The 23,151-nt window shown below is 44.5% G+C and overlaps 1 protein-coding gene across 1 annotated transcript; it reads right to left on the reverse strand.

Annotated features, from left to right (window-relative positions):
• Nucleotides 1–994: 994 nt before the first annotated feature.
• ACO2 (aconitase 2) lies at nt 995–23,048 on the reverse strand. The gene is made up of 18 exons (XM_075708218.1): nt 22,993–23,048; nt 17,004–17,146; nt 15,661–15,919; nt 13,211–13,303; nt 11,081–11,239; nt 10,522–10,672; nt 9,140–9,244; nt 8,787–8,878; nt 8,411–8,516; nt 7,142–7,299; nt 5,966–6,039; nt 5,154–5,265; nt 4,836–4,958; nt 4,483–4,638; nt 3,139–3,330; nt 2,345–2,477; nt 1,909–2,030; nt 995–1,494 (listed from the first exon to the last, which is right to left on the reverse strand). The coding sequence occupies exons 1-18, from the start codon at nt 23,026–23,028 to the stop codon at nt 1,351–1,353; spliced, it is 2,358 nt and encodes a 785-aa protein (XP_075564333.1). The 5' UTR covers nt 23,029–23,048; the 3' UTR covers nt 995–1,350.
• Nucleotides 23,049–23,151: the final 103 nt, after the last annotated feature.

The following is a 23,151-nucleotide window of genomic DNA, read 5'->3' on the forward strand; positions in this document are numbered from 1 at the left end:
GGGGGGGGGGGGGAGAACAAAACCGTGAGTAAAATCTATGCAGGGCCCATTGCCAAGAGAGTGATGTTGCACATAATTACAAAGCCAGCCACATTTGGCAGGAAGGGGCTGTAATTCCCTGGGACAGTGGGGCTGCTTAACCTCCAACTGTGAAAACAAAGCCTGAGTCACCAGCGCCCTCCCTGCAGCATCGTTAGAACCCCTTAATTCTGAACTGTTATTCCTGGTGCATTGCCCTAATTAAAAGGGAGCCTAGAATTCTTTAGGTTTGCATAGTAACTGAGGTCCATCTGCTCAGACAATAAGCTTACTGAATGCCATCTATAGAGCAGTAGTGCTCAGACATGCAGTCATCTAGACACGGTGGAAACAGTTTGCACAACACCCCCAGCTGTTTGCATGGGTGGAAATTCAGGTGAAGCAAGCGAAGAGTCTCAACAGCCAGCGAGGTTTCCACACGCAGGCTGTTCTGGGGTAGCGCGTAAGGGGAGAAAACATCTGAGGTACCTTTAAGTAGCTGTTGCGCTCGCCTCCCATTTCACAGGGTCAGAGCTCCCGGGAGTGCCACAAGGCAGTAGCTGCCTTGCTTTATGTGCTGATCCAATGAGATACTCCTCAGCATCAGTCTCCTGTTGTGGAGAAGGCAAGCTGTGCTTGAGGAAACTAGTTTACTGCACCACAACGCTGGGAAAGCATATAAATCACTTGCTCCTTGCAAGTTTGTCATTGCTGCAGTAGTGGCACTGTTGTCCTGGACAGAAATGTAGCCGGAAAGGCAGTGATAGTCATGAGCATAGCCTGCAGTAGGTTAATGTCAAAGGATAAACGGTGCAAGACAGCTGAGGGCTCTTTTTTTACCATGTGATTTACAGAATAAGAACTGGGCAGGTACCATCTCTTATCTCCAAGAAGTTCTTTCCCACCCTCCCAGCAACAGTGACGGGAAGCAGGGGCTGAAGAGTAGCATTATGAATATAACAACACGAGGCAGAAAGATGGTCACATTCTTTATTTCCATTTTATTTCTTTAGCCATCAGTAAAGTGAATGGGCAGAAAACAACCAACTGAGCAGACAAACTCACCTTAGCCGGTTATTTCCAAATATAAATAACTGTGGGACAACCAAAATTGAGCCAAAATAGAAAAAGGGAGCTGGGGAATTTAAAAGACAAAAGTAAGCCTAGCTGCACTCCCTTTTCATAGTGTCAGTGAAGAGGAAGTACCATAACAAAACGGAAGCTATGGTTACATTTGATCAGACATTTATTCCAACAGTAGGCATGGAATTGCACTTTCATGAAAATGCCAAAGCTGAATCGAGTCCAGTGCACTGGGGACATTGTGCGCACTTAGCTTGATTTCTGCTGCAGCTCCTTCATTCTGTTCAGGGCACTGCCAGCTTGAAACCACTCTATCTGTGACTCGTTGAAGGTGTGGTTCAGCATGATTGTTTCTTGGCTCCCATTGGGATGCTTGATGATGCATTTCAGAGGCTAAAGGAAGAAGACAGTTTTTATTTCCCTCTTTCCCTTCTCAAGGGCACAAGGTAACTGAAACTTCTCACAGAAAAATCTTTTGAAGGGTTGCAAATGAAAAATTATAGCTCAGGGGGTCTTAATGTAGAAGTGTGGATGCAGTTCCTTCTCAGGAACACTCGTGCTTAAGGCAACAAGTCCGGGAATCCAGAATATTGTACAAGGGTTTCTTGTAACCATTCAGAATAATGCGACGATCCGATTCTGACTTGCTCTCTACCCCCCCAGACCACTGGTGCAAAGCATCTCACCTGGCTGGCAGGCTGCGCTGCCCGTGCTGCTACAGGCCCCCGGCACAGAGCTTGTCACCGTTCCCGGTCGGTGGCACGTCCCCACCCCCCCAGCACAATGACAAGACACCCAGACACTTACCTTCCCAGGTGCGAAGTCTGCCAGCCCCACAATGCTTAGTTTGTCCACAGGATGAATCTTGTTGTAGTCCGCTGGATCAGCGAAAGTGAGAGGCAGTAGGCCTTGCTTCTTCAGATTGGTTTCTGCGGAGAACAAACCACCAAGCACACTTGTAACAACACACCGCAGGGGATCAGGATTACCTTCTGGCTGCCTAGCGCTTCTCAGAGTAGTATTCCAGCAACAATTACTATCTTTGTAGCAAAATCAGATATCCACTGTTTGTGGCATATCTAACTAGATATGTAACAGGATTTCTGAGGAGATGGACCACGCAATCTGTCAGCAGATAAGAGTTCATGCCCGTAGGTGTTGAGCCCTGGGGCAAGGTGAACAGCGCTTCCACCCAAACCAAACACATCCTGTTTACGCACATTACAGGGCAAGCACGACTCACCGTGGATCCTGGCAAAGCTCTTGGTGATGATGACCCTGCCCCCTAAGTGACGTGGCTCCAATGCTGCGTGCTCCCGGCTTGATCCCTCACCATAGTTTTCATCCCCGATAACTGCCCATTTGACACCCATTTTCTGTGACAAAAGAAATAGATCCACATTTCTGCAGTCACTCAAGTGAGGAATTAACAATAAATATCCACCCACACATCTAATTTCAGTGCTACACAACTGACATTGCTGTGCTATGACACCTTCTCCCAAAAGGCTCCCTTTGGTTCTGAGAAAGGACAGAAATAAAGGAATTAAGTGCTTCACAGCAGATGGGCACAGCCATGCTTCATTAATGAGGGCTGAGGAGGATTGCCCTTGGGACCCAGAGCAAATCCTTGCTGCCACCTTTCCTTCCATGGTCCTGTGCTAGAGCAGTGTTCAAACCAGCCATGATCCCTGCTCTACTTCTGGAAGCTATACGGAAAATTTTAACTTCTGTGTACTGGAAGAACCAATCTGAGACCACTGCTAAGCTGTCCAGAGGGTGAAAGGCCATTTCTTGAGGTTCTAAGCCAAGTTTTAAAGAATGAATGGGACAAGATTAGAATTTATTTAAACATTAGACTAGTCACAGGTGAAACACTCCAGGAGGTGAGATTTAGTCCCAAGAAAAAGCCTCAATGCTGAGTGAATTCACAGCTGCTGTTACTTGAGAGCAGGAGGGCAAGATCCTCAGTCTTGGCACAGACTGCCCAAAGTGTAAATGTCCTCTTAAAATAGATGCGTCAGGGGAAAGTCTCACCTTGTAGTAACGGGCTGTGTCTGGGACTGGCCCAAACTCCTGGGTTAATGCATTCCTCACAGAGTTGGCTTTGCCATTTTCAATGTTGATGGCACCGATGAGAAGGTTATTGGAGATGTTGTCCAGATGGCCACGGAATTTGAGCCACGGTCCAGCTGCAGAAATATGGTCAGTGGTGCATTTCCCTTTTACCTAAAGGGTAATAGAAAAGAAGAATGTCTTAGGATGGATCAGTGACTTGACCCTTCCTCAATACTTTTTATTCTGAAGGATCCTCACATCTCTTTTTAAGGGCATAAACCCAAGAGAATTGCATCTGTTACAGAATCAAGACACTCTCAAGGCAGAACACGGTGGTCATTCTGCACGCATTGGGTAGGAAGAACATCCCTGTTCCAAAAGGTAAATTACAAAAATGAGTTTAGCCAAGATGCCTCCTGCCATGTCCTCACTTCCCTCACCAGCAGGTTCTTAAGGTACAAAAAGCAATTAAGCCCTTCCTGCTACAGCTCAGCCTCCCTGCTGGGGGAGTTCACCAAGATGCCAAGTGTTTCCTCTAAGTTTCCAATCTGTACATAAGCCTTCTCAGCTTGTAAGAACAGAATTCCCAACCAGAGATAATGGCCTTCCACCTGGTAAGTCCTGAAGTGCTTACAAAGGAACTGCCTGTGTCAAAAACTCAGACACAGCTCAGTATGGCCCTTGGGAGTACCTGCAACCCTCTGCCACTGAGAATCAGCAATGTTCCTGAAGGTCAATTCCTAACGGACTGCATTTCAGAACCCATCACCGTATTAACTGAAGTTTTCATCCTGTTAACTCATCAGAGGCAGTGAGGAGAAACCCATGTCTTCATTAGGAGACTGAAATGCAATGCTTAACTATCATGAAGTAATTTCTCTTTCTATAAAATGGGAAAAGAACACACGTACTGATGGATGAGAAGTTCCTAACAACCTCATTTCAGACAAAATGCATCTTAGAAGAGTCAGGTATTAGAGATGCTAATTAAAGAACCCATCCACCTTTCTGCTGCAGATTATAAATGGGAGAAATTCTGCAGACTGCATGGTATGGGTATTACACGGTATAACAAACTTCATTTTTCATGGTATTAGCTAACTACTAGCCCAAAGGAGAGAAGTTAGTTATAATAGAAAGAAGTATCAGAAGGGAACACCTGGAAGGAAGGAATATTCTTGCTTCACTTTCCATAACAATGTGGTTGTAGGGGAGGGAATCACAGATAGCTCAAAGGCACATCCAAAGCCTCTAGCAATTGATGTGCAAACCCCTGTTCAAGCAGTGCTGTCATAGCCAGTGTTCCCCCACTTCGCTCCTGACCTTGATGAGGATCAGCATGTCTTCTAGATCCTTGCCATCCCATTTATCGAAGGGCTCGAGAAGCTGGAGGCGCTGGCTGGTGGGGCTCACATCTACATGCTGCCCACTGCCATCCTTGGGAGGGTACTGATAGGTGTCCTGGCCTGGGTCAAACTCCTTCCAAAGAAAAAAGGAAAATCATCAGCCTCAGCCAGCCCCAACAGCACATGAAGAGAACAAGCCAGTACAGGCAACTGCACCCATTCTAGCTGTAACACTAAGGAAGAGGTCAGTGCATGAAAGTTCCCTTACTACATATAAAACACTACTAGTGACAGGCCTTCCCTCCCTCTGTCTCCAGACCGAGCAGTTACCAGCTTGGGCAGCTCATCTGCATCAGGTGCTTCTAGTTTAAACTTCTTCCCATCTGCTCCTGTCAGGTAATCTGTCTCAGGGTTAAATTTTAGACTGCCAGCAATGGACAGGGCTGTGACAATCTGGAAGAAAAAAAATGACAAATGTAAAGGCATATTCTACCCCCCATCTCTTCATTTGAAAGTCCTACGCCTAACAGTCTCAAAGCCAGGAGCCAAGCTACAAACCAAGCTACACTGGGTCTCTTCTGCAGGCAGAGGAATTGGCTCCCAAGACACCCTGAACTATTCCACAGCCCCCCTCTGGCTGTTTCTTACCTCCGGAGAGGTCACAAATGCATGAGTCTCTGGATTGGCATCATTGCGACCTGTGAAATTCCGGTTGTAGGACGTAACTATTGTGTTTTTCTCTCCTTTCTTGATGTCCTTCCTGTGAAAGAAGTAAACATGCTCATCAAACCCAAAGGGAATATTGCTTCTAGATGTCTTGCTGCTAAAATCCCCCAACTTGGTTTTGGTAGCAATCGCTATCTTTTGGAAACATGAATTGGTGCCTGGACATGTTTTCCTCCCTTAAGCACAGACTCAAACGCAAGGACAGTGCAAAACCAAGTCAGACACTGATTCTTGGAGTAGTTTTCATAGCCCATGTTCTGCACTGTTGAACTGTCTAAACAATAATCAAACTAAGTACATTGCCTTTTGACATCCCACCACTAGCAATGACAAAGCCACATAAGAATGTCTCCCATCCCTTCTATTGGGAATTTTCTTCCCTGCCACTCCAGTGATTGAAGTTGGACAAATTAATTAATTTTTCCTACTTTAAAAGGACATACAAACTCCACTCTACCCTCTCACAGATAAATCTCTCTCCCCATTTTTTGCCTACTATAAGAAGCTTCAGGTGTTGCCACACTTGTGGCCATTCTGCAGCTTCCTTCATCTAAAGGCTCAATATAAATCCGCAGTCTTTCATTTGTCCTCCAGTGCACATCAGACAGCTATAGCCAATGGGGTTTTAAGCATTTATTTTTAATTCCCAGTGTGTTATATTTACAATCAAATTTGGCTGCACAGAGCACCTCAGGAGCTAAAAGATACAAAGTGAGGTCTGTCTTTCACTTTACCTGTCCCACTGGCCAATGCATGGCCCACAAGCGTTGGCAAGAACCAGCCCTCCAACATCTCGCAGGATTTGCGCCTGGGGGCAGAGAACAACTTTGTTACTAGTAGGAAGTCTGGAATAAGTTTCTGGGGTTGCTTTTTTCAGGGGAAGAGGACACCTGTCTTCTAACAGAGAGCACCAAGCCTGAGAAAATTCCCCTCCTTGTTTCACTTGCAAGTTTTGAGTCACTTTTATAAATACATGGGATTTGACCCCAGTAAAACTGTAAGTTAACACTGAGGAAGAGCACAGGATGACTTGCCATGATGTTCCCATTCTCTCCCTACTTCAAATTGAGCAATCCAGCTATTTGCAGGTATTTGACTGAAGGGCAGTGGCTGGTCTGATTTAATATCCTACACACCTCCTGACCATGTAAAGGAGAGAATCAGTGAAAGTGCAGGCAAGTGTGTGTGCCTGCTCAGTCCATTCAGCAAATGATTCAATTAAGAGGGCAGCTGTTAAGGAAAAGTATGACTGTCAACTTGTTGCAGGAGGCATTAAGCATTGGCTGGGCATATCCACATGTAGACTTACATAGTTGGTCCCCAAGCTGTGGCAGCATCTATTATTTACTAAATATTAGAGCTAAGTAAAACATCATTTTCTGCTACCCACAGAAAAGGGGAGAAAGTAGGTGGTGGTTCCTCTACAGAAACACTTCATTTTAATCAAACATGAGCTTTGCCATAAGTTTAGTCTAGAATGGGAACTTCCTTCCTACAGACAAAGGGCTTGCTCACATCCTAAACTGTTCTTAAAGGAGAAAACTGGACTGTAGGTGGGTGCTAGCCCTTCGTCAGCCATGGCCATCCACAGAATCCCAGAAGCATCCCCTTGCTATGTACACTGTTATCTCCTCAGGGCCCAGTTCCTGATAGCTCTTAGCTCTGTCCAGTTCCAACCCCATTCTTATACGCCCAGGTAGTAAAGATATCAGGTCAAAACACTATCAAGGTGACGGCAGGACCCACAGGCATAGTAACACAAGACTGGTTACTACATCAGTAATTGCACCGCTAGCCATAAGTGAAGACGAAGTTTAAGAGGTTTCCATTAGTTACCTCTGGACTCCTGAGTACTGGCTGGGAGAGAGTTTACTATTTACTGTTTGGAAACGTAAAGCAGTCATACTCACATAACCGTCTCTTTCAATGGTGGCACGGATCTGCTCTGAGCCTGGTGTGATTGTGAACTTAGATTTGCACTTCAATCCATGCGCTAGTGCCTGTTTTGCCACGGCTGCAGAGCGTCCCATGTCTTCATAGCTGGAGTTGGTGCAGCTGCCAATCAAGCCTGTGGTGTTTGACAGAAACAGGGAGGCGGTTACTGCAGCCCCCCCTGTTCTAGGAATCTTCTCCCTGACTCATCTCTCAGCAGAAAAAAGAAGAGACAACCATGTTTTCTGCTGACAAGGAATCTGAAACGGTTTCAGGTACTAATACTGTCAAGCCTCCCAGCAAGATACTGCGGTCACAAGCAATCCCTTGTCCAGCTTTGGAACTTGCACGGTCAGAACACACTACCTTATCACTAGTCTGGTTATTATTTTACAAGATCAGAGTGTCACCTACTTGCACTTTGGTTAAGCAAATTACCACAGAGACGTATTGTTCCATGAAGACAAAAAAGGCTTCAAATGAAGATGGCAAGAAATGTAGGAAATGATGACAAGGAAGCATCCTTTGTTACAGTATGAAGACCACATGAGGACATACTATACTGTCCTGACAGCATTCTGGTGCTAACCAGCAAAAAAATAATCTTTCAGTTACAGCTGCTCCTGATCCTATTTGTAACACTATCGAATAATACAATTCCCACCTGGGATGTGGCCTTTGCAACATACCTGCCTTCTCTTCATTCCCCCAGTGAGCAACACTTGAGAAGCCAGCTGACAGGTTTCCATCCCACAAGTGAGTATGTAAGTATCCAAGCCTGCTCTTTAGGACAGCAAGTACTAACTTTACTATGCCCTGAGAGGTCAACAGCCAACTGCTGGGAGGACTGACAATCATGCTCCTGGCTTCCCAACAGATCTTTGCAAAAGACAAATCCATGCAACAGACTTTTAACAAACGTGCTCTTCAACAGGTAACATTCCTGTCAACCCAATCATTCAAAAGTTTCCAAGAAGGAAAAAAAAAAAAACCCAAACTCGTCTGCCTCTTGAGATTAAAATCCCTCCAACTATCCCAGATCTCATCCCACACACCTATCCCAGGTGGTCACTACTCTTCCCAGTAAATTCATATGGCCATGAAGAGATGACGCTGCAGCAAAGTTAAAGGACATACAGCAGAAATTAAAGGACTGGATCCCAAGCTATGCGACCAACCGCTTATCCCAAGACAGCAACATTTATGCCACAAGGATGAAGGCAGAGGAAAGAGCAAATGCTACCCACCAACTCTGATATCAACAGGCCAGCCCTCCTTTTCTGCCACAGCACCAATATCTGACACAGGGTGCGCCAGGTCTGGTGTGAAAGGTCCATTGATATGCGGTTTCAGCTTTAAGAAACAGTGACAAAGTCAGAAATTACAGTAGCCAAGAAAAACCCCAAAAAACAGCAGCAAATCAATTCCTTCTATAGCTCTATCTGGAAGCTGTTTAAATAGGATTCTCCTACACAAACACCGAAGCAGGAGCTGTCAGTGAAGCAGACCTGAGTGTTTTTTATATGTTCTAGCACAGCACCAGAGGTGTCACGTCAAACTCCCAGCTCGGTCCTCATTCACACATCACAACATCCAAGATGGCAAGCAGGAAGGAAGCCTTACCTCACTGAGGTTGATTTCTATCACCTGGTCATATTGACAACCAGAATCTGGTACCAAGTGTTGCTGGAATTCATCCGCCAGCGCAGCTATGTCTGGAATAAGAAAGAAGGGAGATCTGAAAAGTGCAGCAAATATGAGGGAAAAGAAAAAGCTTGGAACGGCTAAACACAGGGGGCCCACCATATACTTCCCCAGCCACTTCATCTACAGACTCCCTGCTTGTATCAGGTGGCCTACAGGACCGTGCAAGGTCAGAAGTCACATCAGACACCACTGGAGGAGGAGGATGCTCCCAGAATACACCTTCACTTAAACCCACGCTTCTACCCACTTCAACCCCCAAACCTTCTTACCAGCTCGCCCAGTCTTGCCCAAGTATTTCTTCATCCGTGCGTTGTAAGGGAAGATTGATGTCGTAGCTCCAATTTCAGCTCCCATGTTACAGATTGTTGCCATTCCTAGAGAAGGAATGGGAGAAGAGACCACATGGTTAATGAGAAAGTCCAAGGCCATCCAATTCTCCAAAAGTCAGTCCATGGAAAAGACAGGAAAGCCAGGAGACATCGGGGCATTAGCCACATAAACCCAATTCCATAGCAGAGAGGACACACTGACTACATAATGGCTGGCTCAGCCCCTAATGTTTCTGATCGATACAGTGCCTGCGACCAGACTTTTCTGCAAGAAAGGAGCTGAAAGCTACACTGATTCTTGCAGATGCTAGAAGGGATGACAGGGAACCCCCTGTCTGCACTGAGCACCAAATATATTTACAGCAGTGAGCAGTGTCTCTGCTACCTGCAGTGAGTGTCCTGTCCCTCCCTACCATCTCATTTATGTTATAAATTTAATAGGTTGAATAAAAAGCTTCCAGTGATGAAACACACAAAAAATCCCATTTGGTCATGGCACTGGGATTACCCATGCCTTGCAAGGACACAGCAATGAAGCTGTAGAAGCTGCAGAAGATGCTGTTTTACATTTAATGAGCTAGAAGCAGATATCACAGGCCAAGTTCCTCTGATTTCACAGAAGAAAAATCCCAAATTGCTCTGTTTGTAAAACCAAATATTCCAAGTTGTAGCCAAGCCATGCAAATGGAGAGGAGAAGCCCAGCTTGAAGGCTGCACTTCAAGCCAAAGGAAGGGGCGCTTCTCGTAATTTGGTCCTAACTAGCATCATTACAGATAACTGCAATTTTTGCTGGTTCAAATTCAGCACCCAAGACCCACAATTAGCTAGTGTAAGACTGCATGACACAAACTGCTGCTTTGTGGCCTTCCCTCTCCCCTGCTTTTCTAAAAAGCTTTTCCTTTAGCAGCTGTCACACATGTACCCCCTTCAACCTGTTTCTTTCCTCTATCCACAGCCTAGTTTAGGCTGAAACTAAAATGTCATCCTTTATGTCTGACATCTCTACCCTCTAAGTATACACTGGAATACCTCCACCCTTACTCTTATCCTGACATTTTACAGGGTTCTTCACAATTAACCATTCAGTGTTCTCAAAGTCACAAGATTTAATGGAGAGAGGTCACTCTTTCACTGAAAGGGAGCGCTATCTTGTTACACCACTCTCACCCACTCTCCCAGTTTGCCATGTATTAATCATCCGGCCAGGCTAAGGGAGAACATTTAGCACTTCTTGCACGATTCCCTTCCCAGCCTCCACAGACAACTCAACATCCAGCTCCAACAACAATCCACTCCAGATAAGAGATTCATGTTGTCTTACCAGTGCAAGAGATTGAATCCACACCAGGCCCATGGTATTCGATGATCGCGCCTGTTCCACCCTTGACAGTGAGGATGCCAGCCACTTTCAGGATCACATCTTTAGGAGAACTCCATCCTGAAAGCTTGCCAGTCAGTTTTACACCAATAACCTGAGCAACATTAATGGAAAAAAGAAAAAAAAATACTGACACCATTTCCTTTCAGCAGCCAAAACAATTCCTCAGAATGCTTCCTAAGAATCTGGGTGGTCACAATATAAAAAAGAATAAAATCCTGAAGTATCAGAACATGTGCACAAGGGCTGAAACCGCTGACAAGGCCAACTGAAGGGAGATCACTACTCACCTATCATTCTCAGTCCCTGAATAAAAAGGCTGGAAATGGAAACGCAGAGCCTCCAATGAATCACAGACCAGCTGTTTAAGCCAGTGTGTGATTACAAACAAGACTGTAATGGTATATAGTGCCTTATATACATAGTGCCTAAAAATCAACATTTCTTACATATCTTGCATCTCACCCTTCACGTCAAAGATTAGTACTCCTTTTGCTCCTACCTTTGGGCATTTGAGCTCCCAAGGGATTCCTGCCATGACATCTACAGCATCAGCTCCACCTACACCAATGCAGATTCCTCCCAAGCCACCTCCATTGGGGGTGTGTGAATCTGTGCCAATCAGCATAACGCCAGGGTAGGCGTAGTTCTCCAGAATGATCTGAAAATAAAAATGGATTGTTTGCTTGCTTGATTGTTGGGAAAGGAGGGGGAAGACGCAAGAAAGAAGACAATAACAAGAACTTAGATTAGTTTGTATTTGCAGATTTCAGTAGCAAGAAAGTAATTGAATTTGTTCTGGATTGTAAATTTGCTTGTGTTTCAAACTCGTTGTGGAGGATGTAATGACAGAATGAGGTACCAAGTCTCAGCCCAAGGATCCTTGCTCATCCCAGGATAGTAAGAAAACTTTAAAAATTATCTCAATTTTTTCACCGGAAGACCCCTTCCTTCCAGTTTACACTTTTGCTAAGGTGCCACCTTTGTTAGGGCTCAAGAGTATGTTCCTTAGTCTCCAAACCCTTGATCAACTGCTGAGCAAGCCAGTTCACCTATCCAATGCTAGAGACACCTTTCGTAGACTTTATGCTCCCACAGCAGTAGAATACCAACAGGCTCCTCCAATCCATGCTGCCAGCCAAAACCTTATCACATAGAAGAATCCCTCACAAATACACCAAGAGGCTGCCCTTGCCTTACTGCTGCTATTGATTCCACGCAAGACTCCTCAACTACTAGCAAAGCCACAAAACAGTTCTTTAATGAAAAATGATGAGTTTTCTATGGTAGAAAAACAGTAGAGAACTCAAGCTAATAAACTTCTCACTGCATATGTGCCATACCAATGTTATAGACAGCCTTTCTGGGAAGTGCAGAACTCACAGCATGTGCATTACAGAACAGCTTGGACAGAACTAAGGTGGTCCTTTATTGAGAAGACCAAGGTTTTGCCTCTAGTACTTCCAGCTTTACTTGCTTGTAGCTCACATTACTACACTTGTGCGAGAAAGGTCACTTTCAAGGACTCACTTTGCCAGAGTTGGACTCTGTAGATATAGAACGCAACCAATTTTCTCCAGCCAGAGAAAGTCAGCCACAAGAAAGCTGGTAACCACGGCACGGAGCCATGCTGCCATGTGACAGATGTTACAAGTGGTTTCAGAGCACAAATGACCTGAGGTGTTCCCACAACCTTTTGGAGAGTTCACCTGTTCTATTTCCTTTCTCTGTTGCGTCACACCAAGTTAAAGTCACCTTAGTAACTAACTCATTTTGTAGCTAAGAAAACGTAGCAGAGAGCTCTTGACTGCACCTGGTCACAAGTTTCCTGCTGACAGGATGTCATCCATTCTCCTCTCTGCTCCCTTTGCTTTGTGCTGCACTGCAATTTTTACTGCATATGACTCAGAGGAACAATGAAAAATGTCTACCGGGCCCACAAAGAAAATCAACCAAGAGCAAGTTAGGGAAATCCTGCCAGAGTTGTTAGGTTTAAAAAATAAAAAACTTCATTAAGTGGTAAGTTATCTTGAGACAGTCATATTCTTTTAAGGTGCAAGTACTATAACAAGAGAATCTCATACTTGGAAACTGCTTCGCATTTTATTCAGTTCACGTAGCAACTCATTATGTGTTACCATTTTTGAGTACTTAAAGTAAGCTGCTCTGTTTAGTGTCCTTATATACTCTCCTGGTTTTTATGGAACCAAAAGCATACAAATAACCCTAAAAAAAGTCTGTTCCCAAAGCTGCTTTCCTTACCACCAAAAGCAATTCACATTAGCCCTATGTAGCCAACTTCACAGCATCACCTTACTGTCCCAATCATACCAAGAGGAGCCAACCCACAAACAGTTAAGATATTTCAAGCTTCTCTGATTCACATGGCTTGCTGTTGGCACCACCTAATCATGCATCAGGTTACAGTCTGACCAAAATAACCTTTAAGAAAAAACACTGTTGTCAAGATGGCTGAGGGAGAACAAGCAAGAAACCTCACCCGCCTCAAGGAAAGCAAGTTGTTTCCCTAAGCTGGTGAAATTCTCTAAGGGTTTGCACTGGAGCTCTCTCTTCACTGTAAGGTAAAAGAGCCACTGTGTGTTCAGAGATTGCAAACACACACACACTTTACCTGGTGAATGATTCCTGACCCAGGTTTCCAGAATCCCACTCCATACTTGGCACCAGCTGTTGCTAGAAAGTTGTACACCTCCTGGTTTATGTCCTATTCACACGGGGAAACACATAGTATTAGTAACACATTTTGCATACATCAAGAGCTCAAACATATTCCCTTCCCTCCCATGCTTGTCTGTAGTTTGCTGCACAGTTTTGTAGCAGCAAGAAGGAGGTGCGCATCACTCTTAAAACCAAAAAGGATCAAGACTGTTTGCCAGTCAGTTGTAATAGGCCATCTAATTTCATCCAACTTGTAGCTCTACTAAAGCATCTTTTTTAGTTTCCGATTCCAACTAGCACAAGGGAAATAGCACAATTAAAGGAAAACCCTGCCAATAAGACATTTAAAATGCTCTGCTCATTTATTGTATTCTCAGGGGGTTCTTTTAACCTGTTTCCCTCTCTTCTTCTAACCCCTCCTTCCTTCCCTACCAGCTGTTCCTTTTGCTTTACAGATGCTTTGCAGACATTTCAAACCCTTTAGGTAAGCCTTTCAGCTTTATTTTTACAGATTAAGAAATGGAACTTGAAGTTGCTTGCTGCCAGGGGAGTTGGTGGGTGTCATTTCTCATTCTACAAAGTCCCCTGTTTAAGACTCACACAATGCTGCCTTTCTTGCTGCACTATAACCATTACTGGTGGAGGTCACACTGTGAAAATTGCTTGTGAGAATAACCATGGTTGCCAAGGAAGTATGACACTATTATGTCCTGATAGTTCTTGGCAGAGGAGTGGCAGATTAGATAAGATAAGCACTAGGAGGAGAGTTTCTTAAAGACCCGTTCTCATGCAGCTACGCTTCAGAATAAAGAGAAAGGGGAAACTGGAGATAATGGAAGAATTGTCTTAGCACACATTTGCTGAAGTTTCCCATGAGGCAGCAGCAGTTCTTTAAGCCTCGTTTTCCACTGGGAGTCAGGTCACTTCACTCTGTTTGTGCATCCCTCCCCCAGTAAAGCATGCTGATGTGCCAGGAGCAGATCCAAACCACTCTCCGGCCTGCCAGCATTCATTGTGTGCCAACTGGCAGCAGCAGAAGCAGAACCCCGTCAGAAGAAGGCAGGACCCTTACTTGCTCTGCTCAGAGCGGATGGCACAGGAGGGACTCGGCTCAGCTCAGGGCTGCAGCGAATATAATTGCACTACAGAGAACAAATGCAGGAATGGGGGGGGGGGGGGGAAGGGGAAGACAGGAGGTGAAGGGAAGAAAAGAAACTGTCTTATTTAGTAAGTCCCAAATTCTTAATCACACAACTTGGGCACAACTTAGGACTGAGACAAGCAGAGAAAGAACTCTCCAAATTCACTCCTGAGTGGTATAAGTTGCTTTACTGTGGCCTGAAGGAGGAAGCCAAGAAGCAGTTACTTCAACATCAGGAGTTTCTGAGAATAGATATGGACTAAAATCTTAAAATGCAGCTGAGCCCCCACAAACCGTTTACTGTTTTTAAATTTTGGTATCAACGTCCAAGGCGCAATTCCTGCTGGACTAAAATCTTAAAATGCAGTTGAGCCCCCACAAACCTTTTACTGTTTTTAAATTTTGGTATCAACATCCAAGGCACAAATCCTGCTGGCTTGGACAGTGGACTTAGGCTAGGTCCACTTGGAGTAACAGGATTTCCCCCACCTCCCTGCTATGCTAAGAGCATGTTCTTCCTTGGCAGATGCATTGTGGTATGTAAGACAGAGGTGAATGTGTTTACATTTAACAGAAGGCTCTACGGAGGAATAAGCAGTAAAACAGTGAGCAGAAAATTTAAAAAAGACAGTGAATCAGTAGTTGGACAAAGAACACATTGAAATTCCCAAATAAAAACTAACATCCTCTATGCTTCTATACACACTTATACCTACCCTCACTAGCCCTGAAAGCTGCGCACATGCTTCAGTTAGTGTTCTTCAGCTAATCACTAGCAAATGGTTTGGGAAACAAAAGCAGTTATTTGCTCTCCCCTCACAGGATACACCAGTGCAATGCAGACACATCTTCAGGAAGTTTTTCACGCTGCCATACTGCAGCATAAAGAGCATAACTCTCTAGAGTAACCTGTCTTCCTTTTTTTCCCCTTTGAAATAGATTTTTTTCCCTCTTCCGTTAGCTAAAATATCTTCTCACTCTCCAGAACACACATATGACTGGGCTTCCATCATTAACAGGTCCACACTAGCTTTTCCAACATTCATGGTCCTTTAAACCATGTAACGGATGAAAAACTCCCAAAGATCCATTTATTCTGTTTCTTTGCTGCATCTGACCTATCTACAGAGCTGATCACCACAGGCAACCTGTTACCATAATCTGATTCATGGCTGTCCTTCTGGGGGAAAAAACATAAATCTCTCCCTTCGACTAGAAAGAGGCTTTCAAACAGACAGAATTTAAGTCTCTGCAATAGTGACCTTGGCTCTTCGAAGATCCTTTTCACCACCTAACTGGGCTTCGATGAGGTGATCACAGTGGATGGTGGAAGGCACAGCCACTTTTGGCAGCCCACTGCTGATGAACTGTAGCATTGCCATCTGAGCAGTGGCATCCTGCATGGCCACACGGTCTGGTCGTAAGCGCAGATAGGTCTTGCCCCGCTCAATCTCCTGTTTTGCTGGGTCATCCAGGTGTCCATATACAATCTTCTCAGACAAGGTCAGGGGACGGTCAAGCCTGGGGAGAAAAATTTTAATATCTGCATCTTGTGTACTTCAACACTTGCCCTTTCAAGCACGTAACAGAACGCCTCCCTATATCACTCAGACTGTTAAGACCTATTAACACACAGAAACCTGCATGCTCTTCTTACAGCACTAAAATATCAACTGGCAGCCTGCTAAAAGAAGGGCTCAGTCCAGAAAGTTCCAAAGTATCTGAATTTATGTCATTTTATGCTTTCTTTTATAATCTTCCTATAGAGTAAGAGAAACATTGACTCTGCTCATTTCTTGAGTCATACCTCAGGACAGCAAATGTGGAGGTGAGACAGGTCAGACTCAATTCACAAATACCAGATCCCACAGCAAGCAAGTACAACTAAGCGGAGTTTCATGACCTCAGACCTTTCATCTTGCAGCTGTATCAGTTGAAGAACCTATTTATGTCAGTGGTGAGACCTTCTGAGAGGAACTAAGTAGATACAATGACTTGAAATAAGAGCTACCACATTTAACAAAGGACACAAAGACTGAAGGACATGTCATACAAACCACTGTTGAGGTAAGTGGAGCAGGAATGACAACTTAGCAAGCACACAAGCCTCTATCAGCAGATTAAGGTCACTGTGTTTAAATATGCTACGAATTCCTAGCCCTCCTTTCCATGCCTAACGCCTACAGTGGAACACAGGAGAACATTCACTGTCAAAACACAATGCAAAGGAGCATTAGCCTATAATGACCACTGCCCACGCGCTGCTTCTCCAGAAAGGAGCAAGGGTCAATACGAAGGCTCCTCAAAGAGGGCATTAAACAAAGAGGACAGAGCCCTTTCTAGCACCTCCTCTGCACTGGCCTGGTTTTCTGCATGTTGCAGTGCTTCACCATAACCTTCAACCCTTCCCACAGTGCCCCACCGCTACCTGGGGACACTACAATTCACGTTTCACTACATTCGTGACTGCCACCACTCAAAGCTGCTCTCCCTAGTAAATATTCCCTATGCCAGGGCCCCGTGTCATTTTTTTTCCTCCTCTGCCATCACTGCAGAGTTGAATTCTGCACATTGACCCTTCCCCTCTTCCCTCCTCCACTCTTACCTCTTACGGACAATGTTGATGTTCTTCTCCAGCTTTTCGTAATTTATGTGTTCATTAGGCTCAAAGTGGCTCATGGCCACCTTGGCCCGCTGGCACAGTACAGGAGCAACATGGTAGCGTCGTATCCCACTATTCAAGGCATGCTGGAAAAATGAGACTATTAGCACTGGAACCTTGCAGAGTGAATTCCTACAACATATCAATAAACCAATTGTTTTTCAGTTGTTATTCCTGGAATTTTACGGGCTGAGGAATAGAAAAATTGCAAAGGTTTTTAAAGGCACCCAATGAACAGCTGATTGTACAATACTGCATATTATGTTAAACAGTAAGACACGAGGTTACCCAGAATGGGTAGCATTTACCAAGTTACTTTACATTTCTATTTATAGCACCAGATGCCTTATGCTTTCAGTGACAAATCTGCTTTCAGGCAATGCTGAAATAATTCTTAAGCAAACACCAGTTTGCTATACTCCTGACATATTACAGACATGGTGGAGAAGAACCTACGCAGTTCCCAAAGCAAGCTAACCCCAGGTTTGTATTTGCTCACTGGTACTGAGTTTATATTGAAGGACTGGCGGGTGGCACAACATGGGACTGAGTAGATACCCACCTGTTCCACAATCACATATGAAGTTCCCTATACAGGGTCCTGGCATACCGTTACAAAGCTTATTTTATTTCCACATAAGGTGAGCTGCAATTCAATGCTAGCTAGAGTCAATTTGATGTACATGCCTGGTCTACGATGTAACACAGAGCAGGAGAGAGGCAAGATGCAGAACACATCAGCTTCACCAACATGGCTGCGCAAATCCACGTGCTATTTATCTTCACTCTCACAAAGGCACCCTCACCTTTCCCCTAAGAAAAGCCTTGCACCTGCCCTACAGGTGAGTTAACAGCAGCATAGATGAACTATACTGTCGGCTGAACGCATCAGCAGAAAACACCATTAAAAAAAAAAAAAGCCCAAATTTCGCTTGGCAGCCTCCACAGTGAAACAGTTCCCTGGAACACAGGAGAAGGGCAGGCTATGGCGAGACACCTTTACAGCACCTGACCTAGAAGAGACAGGTCAGTGTGCAGGGTTAAAAGGCTCTCATGCAGCTTTGAAAACTGAGTCAGAGGGCAGCCTCCATAAAAACTTCCAAGGATTTGGCACATGTGTTTCTTACATCCTTTGAAAGTCTCAGTCATCAGCAGTAGAAGTCTGGAAACAGACTGAAGACAAAGAGTTCAGAGTTCTTCCTCCTCCAGTATTACACTTTAATCTTAATCCTTGTTTTTCTATTCATCCTCTACTTTAGCGTTACAAGGTTTTGACAAATACATGTTAATAAACACAGCAGTATTGCACTAAATACCCCTTTGGTATGTATGACTGTAAATCAGCAAATATTCCCTGCACAAAATACAATCACAGTACCGACCACTGGTTTTGCGTTATCAAAATTGCTAGTCGATGCTTTGATCTGTTCAAGCATTTTTAATTTTTCCCTGTGAATATTTTTTCCACTTTTCTTGTTACCAGCATTGAAAAAATTCCCTGAAATAAACACGATCAATGAGACAGAACCAATTTTTATCCAAATCTCTTGTTTTATTGTCCTTTTTATAACATTTGTTAGTTTCTTACACAATAAAAAGTTCAGGAAATCTAGGCGAGATCATAATAGCCAGCACACTAGCAATAAGGGTGTAGTTTGATTTTTTACCAGTCCTAAGCTATTAGATATATAGCTTTCAGTAAGCATAACACAGACTTAGCAGCTGCACACCATTTTCATTGAAGAAAATCTGCAGTAAGTGAACATGGCAGTACAAGAGAGGGTACTGCTTTTCCAGAGTACAAATGTAACCTGGTCATCAAATTTCACTGTTCTGTACTTTAGCTTAGAACTTCCAGAACGTATCACAGGTGTCAGAGGTCAGACTTTTTCCTTCTTCCATCAGCAAAAAATAAAAAACCAAACCAAACACTACCCAGCTTCTCACTGTTTAACATACATAAGCTGCTCTTTACCTAGTAGCCATGTAGCTTCTGTGTTTGTTTTGTTCTGCCTTTCCCTCCACCCCCTTAAGCATTTACCCAGCACAACTAATGCTGTGGACAATTCTGTCTTTACCTCACAAGATATCCATTATCTTGTGAAAGTCTCCAGCTGCTGGAGTGGCTGGAAAAACCACTGAGGGATTTCCTCAATGTTCATGGAAAACCAATAATCTCTTCCCCAGACGAGGACAGATCTTTTTAATGCAGTAATTCCCTCTTTTCCCCTCCCAAAACTAACCCTGTAGCACAACCAATTAATGGAGTTCCTCCATGTCACCCAGTAAACAGAATGTTAAATTTCACCATAATTCACAGTACAGATGGAGACCAGATTTGCAAATTAAAGCAATGGCAGAGGCTTCATAGCATTCTAGTTGTGCCTGGGACCAAAGCTTATTATGATAAAAAGCTGAAGCAGGGCTCTCCAAAGAGAGGTGCAAAGAAACATGTCAGATGAAATTCAGACAAATCTTTTCCATTTGAACATACATATCTATGTACCTTTTTAATTCATTAAATGGCTTGGCAAAATTTAGTATTTATTCAAATACTATATACATATTCAAATGGTAATAGCAGAAGTAGCAATACAAAGTAGTTGACTTCTGCTTGACCACAACTTCAGGCTACCAGAAGCGGGAAGGACAGAAATGAGCATGTCTGAGGTGAAGGATCCCGTCTGGACACAGAGAATGACAAGAGAACTCTGGAAAACTGAAGGTCTGTTTCTGTGATGGCAGGTAAGATTGGGTAAAAATGATCACTTAGGCCAATCAGTTTCGTAAGACTGGAGAATCAGTTTTGTCTACCTAAGACTTTTAAAAGGCACCTTTTAAAAGAGAGCTGTCTTCATTTTACTGGGATCTAAAGCTCATCCCACATATCTACTCTGTTGGGAATTAATTTGATTCAATATGGTTGTTCTCTTGTTGGCACCCAACAAGCGAAGGATCCATCACCAGCAATGAGCACCAGCATACACTGCCGGGTTCAAAAGTCTGATCTCTCCTCATAAAGGCTCTACAATATATTACTGATCGCACTTGTTGATTCTTTGTGCCTGTCCTTTTTCCACTGTATCCTCAGAAATGAGGTGGCACAACTACAAGATTAAGGAAAGGCCACAAGCCTAACAGTTTCCACCTTCATTCCCTCTCACTCTTCCCTGAAATAGTAGGTGGGTTGAGGGGCTGCTTTGGTGGTTTTTTTTTTCTTTTTTTACTGAGTAGTGAGAAGTACCTTGAGACCAACAGCCAAGGGAAGCAGGCAGCCAGCAATCTATACATTTTCCTTTTTATCCAGGAACTGTTAATTTCCAGACTGATCACCCAGCAAACAGCTGCCAAGTGATCTCCTCTCATCTGACACTGAATTTGTTATCCCAGCATCTGAGTGTTCTCATTCAGATTTCAGTAAAAGAAATGGCAGTAATCATTAGAGGGCTCCTAAGTCTATCGGTATTTTGGTAGGTGAAAAGCTTCCTTAAAAGACACAAAAAAGCCAGCTTATTAAATGGGTCATTATTTTTGAAACCTCCTTAAGGAAGGCAACACTTATCTTTACCCATTTTAAAAGCTCATCTCGAAAAGCTACCTATCTTGCATTTAGCTCACTACAGTGAATGATGGTCCAGATGCAAGAGAAGTCTGACTTGAGAAACTAGCTTACATTTTGGCAGCAGATATGGTAGATAAGTCCAGTAAGCAAAAGCTCATGTTCAAAAGAGTAGCAACTGTGCTACACGCACTCTTGTCTGGGAAATCACTCCTAGAAATCCTAGCTGAAACCCAAAATACCATCTTTTCTCATCCTCCCAGATCTAAGAATGCTGGCCAAGTTTCCAAGATTCACCATGATTCAGCCTAAAAAAAGCAGTGTGGTATAATCAAATTGTAAACGCAGTCTAAGTTTCTAGACCTACTTCCAAAGAGCAACCAAAATTAGGGTTCTGAAGATTGGTTTAGCTCTAGCCAACACTGCATTTTGCCAGCATACACAAAGCTTCCCATACACAATTTCAGTACTTACCTACAAGGCCTTCAATAAAACCCTGATACTTCAGACAGTTTAGAGTTTTACAGCACTACTCATTCAGTCAATCCTCAGCCAACATGGCTCAAGAAATGGGATGCTACTAAAAGCATCTCTTGGATATGCATGAAAAAGGTCTTGACCCTTTGTGGCTATGAGAAGAATTGTACTTTAAATAGGACAACCAGCCTGAACCAGGCTAATTCCAATTTAATTCCCTCAGAGGTAAGCTTCCTATGCAGTTCTGATTCCAGAACAGTTCTAGGACAGGAGATGAGTGGAACCAATGCTAATAACAGGTGCCATGGTCAATGCTGGCACTATCACAGCGATTGGTAAGGTGATTCTCATATTCATTAATCTCTAGGCTGCTACATATATGCAAAAAAAAAAAAAATTGCCTCCTAAAGAGATCACCTAGAAGCATATTTGATTACCATCACAGATTTAGTCCTTCACAGGGGATAAAAACATGTACCCTGAGGCTGATAATAGAACACAGCCTCCCAGAATACTAAATTCCCCATATTCACTGTGGTAGCACAGCCTTTGTTTTACACACAATATTAATTTTAATAAATGACCGCTTGTTCTCATGTGATGACACACCATAAAACAAGAAGCAATTCATTATCCTAATAAAGGATTTGCCTTCATTTTATGAGTAGTCACTTCTGTTCAAAGTACAAATTTAAAACTATTTAACAATTAAGAATGAATATACCAAGTTAACTGAAATGGTGCTATTCTGTAACTTTTACTTAAATTGAAAAAGCTATACTTTACTAAAACACCTACCTCTAAAGTAAGGAAGTAATATAAAGCATGAATTAAGCGTCATAAAGTACTTTCAGAATACTAGAAGCCAAGTTCTCACTTTGGCTCCCTAAGGAAAGGGAACACGTTGGCCAAGGTCACAAATGCCAAACTGAGAAGTTAAATTGCCTGACTTCATCACATGCTTTATTAAGGGGAGCAAGGCTTCCTTATTCCTGTTAGCAGCCCTAAAAAAACTGCATCCTGATATTTGCCTTCCAGGCTTCAAAAGATCATGAAAACTTTATTATTGAGTACACATTAAACACAATGTCTCGAGTAAGAGAATCTCTGTGGCATGCTCATATTACAGGCAGATATGATTTTTAGAGGTCATGGTATGAGAATCACTATCACTACCTTGGGGGAAAAAAAAAAAAAGACAGTTTATGTGCCTGTCCAGGTTGCTTTTTCAGTCCTTCTAGGTCCCGTCTATAACATAGATCCTAGCATCTTTTTCATGCAAGGGCGTCTCTTTTTATTGAAGTAGGAATTTTGAAACAAAGTAGCAAAAAGATAGCGAGCCTTTGCACTCATTCACACAACGAGGAGTCACCTTGGGCTGCTTCACGCTGATAAGAGAAACAAATAGAAGACGGGACGGGGGGGAAAAAAAAAAAAAGCACGCCCCCGGGAAATGCTTTTTATTTCGCCATAAGGGCCCATGCCCTCAGGCTCACCGCCCCGGCGGGCCCAAGGTTTGACAGCGACCCCGGCCCGCTGAGGCGGGGCCCGGCCGGGGCGGGGAGGCGGCGAGGCCAGGCCGCGTTCCCGCCACCCCGTTCACCTTGCGCTCACCTTGAGGGCTGGCCGGGCCCGGCGGCGGGAGGTGCCCTGCCCCGGGAGGCGGCCGCGCCGCCACCGCGGCCTCCCCGCCATCGCCATGGAAACGGGGAGCTGGGCCGCGCCGGGGACACGCTGACCTACACGCGGAGGCGGGGACAGCCGGGGACGGGACGGCCCGGCCCGGAGGCTGCGGCCGCCCGCCTGCCCGCCCGCCCGCCCGGCGGGTAACGGCCCTGGCTCCGCCGCGGCTCCCGCCCGCCGCCCGCCCCACCGGCCCGCCGCCGCCGCGCTCACCCGCAGCCGAGCCGCCAGGACGCAGTACGGCGCCATTTTGTTCACTGACAAAGATGAAGTCGCACCCCGATGGCGTCACGCGGCCCCTTTCACACCTCCGGCGCGGGGGCGGGGGGTGCCGCGGGGCGGGGCCGCGCAGGTCCTGGCAGGGAGGTACCA

Source organism: Pelecanus crispus, chromosome 1 (assembly GCF_030463565.1).
Source record: "Pelecanus crispus isolate bPelCri1 chromosome 1, bPelCri1.pri, whole genome shotgun sequence".
Lineage (NCBI taxonomy): Eukaryota > Metazoa > Chordata > Aves > Pelecaniformes > Pelecanidae > Pelecanus > Pelecanus crispus.

Coding starts and splice junctions, on each gene's coding strand:
- ACO2 (XM_075708218.1), bottom strand. CDS start 23,028: ATGGCGCCGTACTGCGTCCTGGCGGCTCGGCTGCGG. Junction 13,304..15,660: donor AGGATCTTCGAAGAGCCAAG/GTCACTATTGCA, acceptor CCGTGTGAATAG/GACATAAACCAGGAGGTGTA. Junction 5,266..5,965: donor TGCATTGGCCAGTGGGACAG/GTAAAGTGAAAG, acceptor CTTCTTTCACAG/GAAGGACATCAAGAAAGGAG.